Here is a 10620-nt window from a genome sequence, read left to right as displayed (position 1 = left end):
TATCCAATTTTATAAAAAAAAATCCACAAACATTATTTTAAGTAATGATACGTATGCCATTATTTTACAGGGTCGCACATGTAGGCGAGATTAGAGAAGGCTGACTAGCATGACTGCATCAGAAAGGAAAAGTTACCGTACTCCATCTCTATAACTCCAATTCGTGCTAATATATATTTTTCCTCTATTTTTCGGGATTTTATTCAAGGTTAGGTCCAAATGCAAATTGAATTTATTAGATAAAAAGTTATTGCTTGGGGACGTTTTACTGACATTTCTCCGTGTGTTATCCAGTACTAGTCAGACATTTTTGAGCTGCTGTGTTGAATACCTGCGTGTAGCGGGCTGATATGTGCGCAGATGTGCTCATTATAATAAGTGACTGGCTCGCATGGGTTTACGGGGAGGTAACGCGGAGCTATTCGGAACATGTGCAGCCGCAGTGTGAAAATGATCACAATGGCGCGAGAGCTGCTCGGTGCTGGGGCGATGATTCAATCACCGCGGCCGCTTCACCACATAAGGGCGGCACGCTCGCCGCGAGGGGGCGAAGCGCCGGGCGCCTATTGGCCAGCCGCGCGGGTGATTGGCATGCGACAGACCGCCCCTTTCAGGCCCTGGTCGCTGGCACTTTAACGGGTCTCCAACATTGCCTTGGTGTCTGTGCGCGTTGACAGATCAATGCGACTGTATTGCATACGCTGTCGCTTCTTTTTCGGCCACTTCTGATTCGTGCGTCTGTTTAACGTCTAAGGTAATTGATCGCTGAATCGGATTAATCCCAACAGAAGACAGCAAACGCCAGCTCTGCCGCGGATGCACTTCGGGTGAACTTTTCTCCGCGCTGAACATCGCAGTCACTCCGTCTCCACGTCTCGCAGAATGGCTGAGAAACGACGCTCTCCGTGCACTATGAGTCTAAAGGCGCACGCGTTCTCGGTGGAAGCGCTTATTGGCGCGGAGAAAAGGCAAAAGCTCGAAGAAGGTGATACCGAAAGCTGCTTCGAAGACGTACATGAAGTTTCGAGCTTGGCCGGGAGCCCACAGCTGCGAGCGGAGAGAACGTGCGGCGATCCGAGCTGTGAACTAGACTGTGCCAGCGAAGACTCTCGTAAGTACTGGACGTAATACTGAAATAATGACACTGATATTTCAGTCAGACTGGCATTTCGAGTTCAAGTCTTCTGATAGATGTCACAGATTTATATGTTCAAAGAAAAAAATCTATCGTTCAAATGTAATTCATAATGTAAGAAAACCAAGGTACCTTATATACACTGTTACTACTGTTACCAGTAGTAGTGAATTATAAAATATTCACAATGCAATTCACCAAGAACAAAAAACGCCCACCAAGAAAGCGCATAGGCAGTTTAAAAAATAACTTCACAGCAAAACTGCCCAGAAGACATGCACAGTATATTACTTTACAGTGTAATTTATTCAGATACAGTTCGTTAGGTCACGCTGCAAATAATAATAATAATAATAATAATAATAATAATAATAATAATAATAATAATAATAATAATAATAATCGACCATTTTTGTTTTATTTATTGAAATAACAGCTACGCATTTTATATAAATTCCCAAACAGAAAACAGGAAACCGATTGTATTATCAGCGCTAAAAGCAATGGCAACCTTTTAGAAAGCGTAACACGACCATTACTAGAGTGTAGAAATAAACGATAATATGAAGCTCTGAGTGTCATAAATACAGGCAATACAGTCCGTGAGTGTAACGTATCTGTGTTTATCAGCTCTGCCACATTCATAAATTCGCAAATTAACTGGACATCACCGAAGTGCTACAAACGTTTAAAAGAAATAAACAAGTTTTAAAAAGACACTGTGCTGTTTGATTTCGGACGCTATGTCTGAGTTTTGGGGGCTTGCTTTTGGATAAGAGCTAAATCTTAGTCCTACACACACACACACACACTCAAAAAAAAAAAAAAAAAACATAAGAAGTGTAACATAGTTAAAATTATGTGTAATCTGTCACCGGGAAACCGCCTCAGCCTAAGTAGCCTAATAAACACTATTTTGCGAATTGTGGATTCAAGGAATACTATCGCATGTTTCCTGTTGTCATCATAATTTATCTCATAGTCTTATATAACTTCCGTGGGCAATAAATCCCAATAATGATTTAATCACAGGAGTAGGACTGAACTCTAAGAATACCAGAACGCAACCTCTGAATTTTGAAAACTGAAATAGCACGATCAAATACGAAATAGCATTTTGCTATCAGAAAGATAAATTAGGATACAATTTCTTATTACTATAATAATAATAATAAAATGTTGTTGTTATAGAAAAACAATTACATAATAACGTTATACGAACTTTCACAATCTAATCAGTAGCATGTGCGTGACGATATTTGAGGCTGAAATATTGATAATAATAATAATTAAAAAAAAAAAAATAATAATAATCTTACACATTTGCTTGCATGCCAGTATTCAAAATATTAATGAGTTTCATTACGAAATGTAGACGTTATTTTAACATTTTAAATAAATAAATAAATGAGCCTACGGTCTCTTTCAGCGGAGTGCGAGGATGTGTCGTTAGACAGTCCTCGCCCTGTGTCGCGGAACTCGCAGCTGCTCGTGCCCCCGACAGTCACGGGGCCTGGCGATGAGATGCGCGTGGACCTCCAAGGCTCGGATCTGTGGAAACGGTTCCATGAAATCGGCACGGAAATGATCATCACCAAGGCGGGCAGGTAAAAGCAATGGAGCAATATAAACAGCAGAAACCCCCCATTAGCCAAAGGAACATGTTATTCTGTGTTACTTTAATCAACTTCCAGAATGTTAAGTTCATATATAGTTTGTCCGTTTAGTGATGGCAGCCACCGTACAGCTTCTAGCCTGTCCTAGATATTTTCTGAAAGTTACATTATGCAATTCTGTGGAATGAATATCAACGCCTACAGAAGCATCACAGAACGAAACAAGTCACTTATTTTCTTTATGAGAAGAAACTTAGGTATATATATCCTGAAATTTGTTACGTATAGGACTCTTTGATTTCTTTGTTTGTCTGAATATAAAGTATAATTCATTTTGCATTTCTAGGCGAATGTTCCCCGCAATGCGCGTGAAAATGACGGGACTGGATCCTCACCAGCAGTACTACATCGCAATGGACATCATACCCGTAGACAACAAACGTTACAGGTAAAAAATGCTTGATCGTTTTTTTATAAGCGTGTAGTTGAAAATCCTAATACATAACTAATAAACGTGTGGTACGTGCGAGCAGAGTGAAATTTGCTTTTAGTTGTTTGGAATAAAATAGTAGAAATGCAACACGTTGCGCAAATGTTTCTGCAGCACAGTCATGACACTACTCACTCCGACCTTTTGGGCTGTCCTTTTGGGCGCGTAACCTCCAGAATCTGTAGGTCACGCGACAAACGCAGCGCAAACAAACCCTGTGCAGCTCCTCGCGCGCCGACGGTGGTCTGACGTCTTGTACGTCTCTCGTGCTGTGTTAAAGGTACGTGTACCACAGTTCCAAATGGATGGTAGCGGGAAATGCGGATTCGCCGGTGCCGCCGCGTGTTTACATCCATCCGGATTCTCCTGCTTCCGGGGAGACGTGGATGCGTCAGGTCGTTAGCTTCGACAAACTGAAGCTGACGAATAATGAGCTGGATGACCAAGGCCACGTAAGGAGAAAAGCATACGATTGAAAAATGACCTTGATCTCTCATTCCTATCTATCTATCTATCTATCTATCTATCTATCTATCTATCTATCTATCTATCTATCTATCTATCTATCTATCTATCTATCTATCTATCTATCTATCTATCTATCTATCTATCTATCTATCTATCTATCTATCTATCTATCTATCTATCTATCTATCTATTTATTTATACAGCTATGGAGACAAATTAATAATGAATAGGCCTAGTTGAGAATTTTGTACTCTGACCTTTAATGTTATAGTCATACAAACCTACTCTTTTTACACACTTGTTAAAGACACATGCTAGTGATTGTCACCCGGTGTGAATTTTGTTTTGCAGAATTATTTTAAAGGCCTAAACATGTTGTAATGTGGAAGGTTGTAAACAAACAGAATTGAAAGCATCCCTGGAGTGAAGGGGTTGGGGGCCATTTGAGCTTTGAAAATGCATGCACGTGTGTTTTTATTGAAGTAGAAAACCGCCTCGGTGATTCCTCTGCTTTCCCACCTTAAACACGGATGTGCGGGATAATGTTTTCCAGATCATCCTGCACTCCATGCACAAGTACCAGCCCCGTGTGCACATCATCCGTAAGGAGTGCGGAGAGGAGCTTTCTCCTGTTAAGGTCATCCCCACTGGCGACGGGGTCAGAGCGTTCTCCTTCACTGAAACAGTGTTCACTACAGTCACGGCTTACCAGAACCAGCAGGTAACCTGTCTCTACGCTCAACCAACTGGGCGATCCAAAATAACCAGCAAGAGCCTGGTACTGCCACTGCCATCAGAACGCAGGTTCCTCCTGTGATGGTCTATTGTAGTGTTTTTGCAGTGTTTGCTTTATATATATACTGTAAGGATAATTAATATAAGGAACATTTAGGGCAATCCCAGTTCCCATCACAATAGTTCCATTACATCAAACTAGATCAAAGACTACCAGGGTCTGTGGGCAATACAAACTACATTAAACACCCCATAAAGAATAACTTACCCATAAATAGTAAGGTATTTGGGGTGTTTATTTATGCACATGAGACAGAATGCATCACAATGGTTCCACCATGTTGGTTTTCAGCCTGTGAATTCTGACCTTGCACTTTGTTTTTCATTGAACATTAAAACTATGAATTTAGATTTGGTTTGTGATGGTCGAGCTTTATTAGCGTGCAAGCTTCTCCATTGGAGCTTCGAGCAGTGAACAGTAGAGCTTTTCAAATGTTTGACTTACCACTGAGGTTTTTTTTTTTTTTGTCATTTCATATAACATTATTTATTAATACAGATTTGCATGTTTTGTATAGTATATGTGTTTCAAGCCATTGACACTGTACTAGTGAAGATATCAAACAACTAGCAAAAAGTTTATTCTAACATAATGTTCCTCTCCCAACTCACACACACGTACATGCTCACACGCATGGACGCATATTCTCAAATGCAACGTTTAAAATAACCCACACACTGCGTTATGGGACAAAGATCACTTGCACTGGGTCAGAGAACCTGGCCTAACAGTCTGTGGGTCAGTAAAGAAGATCTAAGCCATTACGTTTTGTGAATTTTCAGATCACAAGACTGAAAATAGACAGAAATCCATTTGCAAAAGGGTTCAGAGACTCTGGGAGAAACAGGTAAGCAAAGCTTGTTTATACCTGTTGGCCACAGTGCCACAAACAGCAGCCATATGTGCCAGAAAACTGCAGTGGCTCCGTGGAGGGAATGAAGTGGCATGCGCTGTTGTTCCTTTCCATGGTGATTATTGTTCTCATCACGTCTCACTCCAAACCCGCTTCAGCAGTGAAGAATTATTAGAATCCTTCTGGAATGTTTTTGCCAGTTTATCTGTTTAAAAGCAGAGTTTGTTTACTGGGTTCTGATGTCAGCATGAAGTTATTTGCAAACCAGCTGGCAAACGGTAATGAATTATCTGGTGAGTATTGTTTGCGAGAGAAAAGTCCAAACTATCACCAACATTCCAAAGAGTGCCAGATAAAATAAATATGGTAAAAAAGTGCATCGGAATAAATTGTGTTATTCTGACGCTAAAAAGAATATGCACATAAACACAAAAATAAAGTGCACAGCGCAGTGAAAATAACCTCCATCTTCACGTAAAAAAGGGGGAAAAATGCATAAGCAGGAAATGGAGCTAGCTGGGTAATAAGGCAGTGCGGTGCTGTCGCGCAGCCTCTGTCGGGGGCGCTGGTCCTGCTCATTAGTCTTTAACACCCAGCTGAACGGCAGCAGGCTGTGTGCCCCGCCCCCCTCTGCCCCTCGGGTCCCTCCCCCCACAGCGTCGTGCTCTCCGTCTTTCACTTCACCATTACAGCAACAGTCAAAGCGGTTTGCTTAAGCGTCAGAGGTCCTGGGTCGCTGGCATGGCGCGGCGGGTGAAGCTTGTGTGAGTTAAGGCCTGAGTGGCAGTTAGGCAGGGGTAGGCCATGCTAACAAGCACGGGGAGCCGCCATTACTGCCCCCCCCCCCTCCCTCTCTCTCTCTCCCTCTCTTTCTCTCTCTCTCTCTCTCGCCCTCTCTCTCTCCCTTTCTCCCTCTCTCTCCGTCTCTCTCTCTCCCTCTCTCTCTCTCCCACCCCCTTCCTCATAAAGCTTTAACTGTGGCTTCCTGCACTCTGTGACTGATCCGACTCTAAGGCCGTGTGAAAATAATTACATCCATGCAGAAATACCTGCTGACACACACACACACACACACACACACACACACATTTATGTTCTTCATTACCTGAGCGTTGGCAAAGACATGGTGATAAGGGAAAGAACCCGTGCTAAGATGGCGGCCTGGGAAGGGCACAGAGTAGCGGCAGCCAATCACGACCCAGTCATTCTCCGTCTTTATGACATAGACTGTGGACAACACACACACACATATAATGGCTAATGTTAGCAGGCAATGAGATTTGTCAGACATTGTGTGACAATTTATTTTGATTATTCACCAAATGTTTTGCTCTTAAACTTTGATATTTTATCAAACGTATATAGCAGGGATCTGACCATTCTCAGGAGAAGGCCTCACTGTCTGTTGTGGTTTTCTCATAATTGGGTCATTTGCTTGTTGCTTAGCCTTCAAAGGCTACTTGTAGTTTAGAGCTTCTTCTTTCTTCTTCTCCTGACGTGAGGGTTTCATTGGCAGGATGGGTCTGGAGGCCTTGGTAGAGTCCTACGCTTTCTGGAGGCCTTCGCTGAGGACACTCACCTTTGAGGACATACCAGGAATGACCAAACAAGGTTGACAAAAGGACTTTACTGCTTTACTTTACGACGATGCCAAATGAGCAGTGTGGAATGTCGAAAGTGTTGAAGAGCGCTTGTGTGTTTATGTGTGAACACGCGGGATCGTTGTGATGTAATCCTGGTGATGTATGTGTGAACCTCCTGCAGGTGCAGCTGGGTCTCATGGGATGGCGGGGTCTTCGACACACACACACTTACTCTCCACGTCATCATGCCCCCCTCCGGCTTTCCATCTGGCCCCAGGATCGGGGCCTGTGTGTGACTACTCGGCCTGCGGTCGAACGAGCCATGCTCTTCATCGGTTTGCCACTCCCCTCACTGCAGAGTCTTACAGCCGATTGGCTAGCCCTGCAGCCGATGCGTTTTCCTCTACCAGAAACCCCGCCTACGTGGGCGGGACAGACAGTGAGGCTTTCCCCTGCACACAGACTGGTCTCCCCATCCAAATCCCTGGCATGCCTGGCCATGCACCCCAGCTCCAGTATCTCATGCCAAGCCCCACCCACAGTACCTTCTCTGCCAATCAGAGTACACAGAGCTCATATAACGGTTTCCGCCTGCATAGTCCGTATGGTCTATATGGATACAACTTTTCCACCTCACCACGATTGGCTGCGAGTCCTGACAAGATGGCTGCCACGCAAAGCACTGTCCTGGGCTCATCCCCTAGTGGCACTATGACAGACAGACAGGTTCTGTCTCCTGTGGATGGTCTGCACCTGCTCAGTACTAGTCAGAATTCTCTCTTTGACTCACGGACATTAGGGCTATCGAGCTCTGCCTCTCAGGTCACTGCTCACATGGCCTGACCTATGAACCCTGACCCACCCAGCCCGCAGATAAGACGGGTGGAATAGAATTCTTTGGTGGTTGCTCTCTTTCATAAAGACTGATTGGAAAATATTGACAAGTTATCAACAACGCTAAGGAGCGATATTATGTACTTATGGCATATCCTGCCATCCGTCTGAAGAGCAGAGTGTGACGGATGCAAAAGGCAAAACAGGATAAACAAAGAGACAGTTTACAGTGTTCATTATTTCAAGCCTTACTGTCTGCTGAAGGCGACATTGAGACCATGGATGTGTTTTAATAGCTTTCCTTCTTTTAAAAAAGCTTATTGGATTCTGTGCATCAGAACTGATGACTGATGGAATAAAGGGAGCCCATAATACCTACAATGTGAGAATAGCTGAGGCATTTCTGCCATGAATTAGGACAGAGCTGGACACACAGAGCAAAACTGGATACCAAGCCTGCCTTAAGGAGAGCTTTGGAGGTTTCTCACTCTCTTTTTCTCTCTCTCGCTCTCTCTTACACACACAAACACACACATACACACACATTTCAAACACTCCCAAAACCAGATGCCAAAAAATCCTACTTCTCCATACTGAGAGGAAGAGTTGATACTCATCCGAGTGTATTTCTGGGAGAGACTCCTGCTAGGGGCCGACCCAGAACAAGGACTCGTTTCCCTGGAAACTGAGCAGCGGGAAGCCCAAGAGAGCCGAGTGAGTAGGAGGTCAGCGTCCCTGCACCACTGGGATCTGGGAGCCAAACCAAACGTGCAGTTTCACTGGAACTGGTTCAGCCTTCGGCTCTCAGGCCAGTTGTTATTAGTAAAGCCTGCACGCCTGCACGGCAGAGATCAGCAGCACACTGCCCTGGGCTACAGCCGGACGCCCAGATTTAGCTCTTCCAGTGCTTATGACCTCATCCGCACATCCATTCATAACAGTTTCTGAAGCTTAACCTGAAATTGAAAGTGATACTGCAAAAAACAGCAACACCAACCCTGGACTTTGTATTTACAACGTTGTGCTTTTTTGCTTTATATATATTTTACTCTGGATTTGGCTTTTGCATAGATACCATTCCACAGGCAAGTGGAAATATGATCAGTGCTTCTCCTGGCTGATTCGTAAACACAGGCCATACCATTGTTAAACATGCATACAAAGACAAATACCGGGTTTGGCAGTGCCCCACCAGATGTCTCAACTGATCCTGGGTCAGCTTCCAGTAGCGCTTTTACTGAACTGGAGCCGAAATGTCAAGCTTCAACGATTGAAAAACACAGCATTTTTTTTCTCTTGCAGACATACTGTATTAGCTTTGATATGTCTGTTTTTCTTTTCTAAGCCATTCTATATAAATAATGAAACCATGCATATTAATGTTATCATTGGAAGAGCTCACTCATGCACTTAAAGCTCATTTACATAATTGTTTATTTTTTCTTTTTCCTTTTTTTAAGGTGGCCAAAGCCAACACTTTGGAATTTGTTGGGGTTTTTTTTGGCCTGGGAATTAAAAACACTTTTGAGCCAAATAAAATGTATGTATATTGTAAAAAAAAAAGGGTTCAGACTAAGAGATTATTGGGTGTTAATTGGTATATAGATGCTGCAGACCGACGTGGTCATAACTGTGAGTGTCCGTGATTGCTCTCATTCCAGACAAACACTCTGAAAGGTTAATAAGTAGAAAACCAAGCCAGTGGCTCAGAGACAGGACCCATGACACAATAATTAGCCACGTCAGCTTATTGAAGTTACAGGAAAATGAAAGCAAACATAACTGATGTGCCTTTAACACCACTTGGTTCAGTGGAGCTCCCGCAGAGTCACGTACGGCAGTGGAAAGGTTCAAGGAGCTCCGCTCTGTCAGCTATTGAGGATGGGTAGGTTGTTAACAGGACAACAGGATGATCATTTTAGAAAAAAACTAGACAACTGGATAATTGTATATACCCCCCCCCCCCAACACACACGCACACACACACACACACACGCGCACACACACACGCACGCACACACACACACGCGCACGCACGCACACACACACGCACGCACACACACGCACACGCACGCACACACACACACACACACACACACATACCTATACATATAACCGCAGAGTGGAGAAATACATTTGGTAACGCTACATTAAAATCAAACTATAACATGAACATTACGGTGTTTCATGCCAAAACTACCCACCAACTCATACTTTCATTTATTATGTGCCACACTACTTCAAGTATTCCATAACACTATAGTTTTTTGTCCAATTCTGTAACAGTGTTGCATTCAGTGATGGTACCACAAAACAGATATGTGTGCAGGGCTTGAGTAGCAATGTTGAGGCTAAGTAGTCGTCCATCCAGAGCAACATTAAGAGTGTAAGCAGCTGTCATCAGTGCCTTACTGTTTGGGTGAAAACTGTAAACCAGTGTGAAATTACAGGAGTCATCGACATTCCTCAGTGCATGGAATGTGTGTGTGTGCGTGCATGTGTATGTGTGTGAACTCAGCCCAGCAGGGTGGAGGTCCATTGGAAACAACAGCCACTCCTCAGATTGAAAATATGTTGTTTGGACAACACATCCCTGACAGGCTAATAAAAGACACAAAAACGAATAACCTACTCTTGAATAGGTCAGCTATTGAATGACAAGGTGTAACAGGTAAAACATATCGACATGTAAACCCTTTTCATGCCTGCTGTACGTGAACAAGTGTGGACAGAATCCTTCATGGGAACTGATGGAGAGTGAAGTGACAGACAGACAGCACATGCACATAAGAAATACGGGAGGAGAATCATGGGCTGCGTGTTATTTTAGAACAGAGGAATGACT

General features: G+C 43.5%; 1 protein-coding gene across 1 annotated transcript; it reads left to right on the top strand.

The window, feature by feature from the left end:
- The first annotated feature begins 631 nt into the window (after nt 1-631).
- tbx18 (T-box transcription factor 18) lies at nt 632-9227 on the top strand. The gene is made up of 8 exons (XM_027031561.2): nt 632-1111; nt 2565-2742; nt 3098-3199; nt 3522-3693; nt 4263-4430; nt 5288-5352; nt 6875-6969; nt 7123-9227. Exons 1-8 carry the CDS (start codon nt 883-885, stop codon nt 7782-7784), a joined length of 1671 nt encoding a protein of 556 aa, XP_026887362.2. The 5' UTR covers nt 632-882; the 3' UTR covers nt 7785-9227.
- The last annotated feature ends 1393 nt before the right edge of the window (nt 9228-10620 follow it).

The sequence above is a fragment of the Electrophorus electricus genome, chromosome 24 (genome assembly GCF_013358815.1).
Source record: "Electrophorus electricus isolate fEleEle1 chromosome 24, fEleEle1.pri, whole genome shotgun sequence".
Classification (NCBI taxonomy): Eukaryota; Metazoa; Chordata; class Actinopteri; order Gymnotiformes; family Gymnotidae; genus Electrophorus; species Electrophorus electricus.
This window is presented reverse-complemented; position numbering and strand designations above follow the sequence as displayed.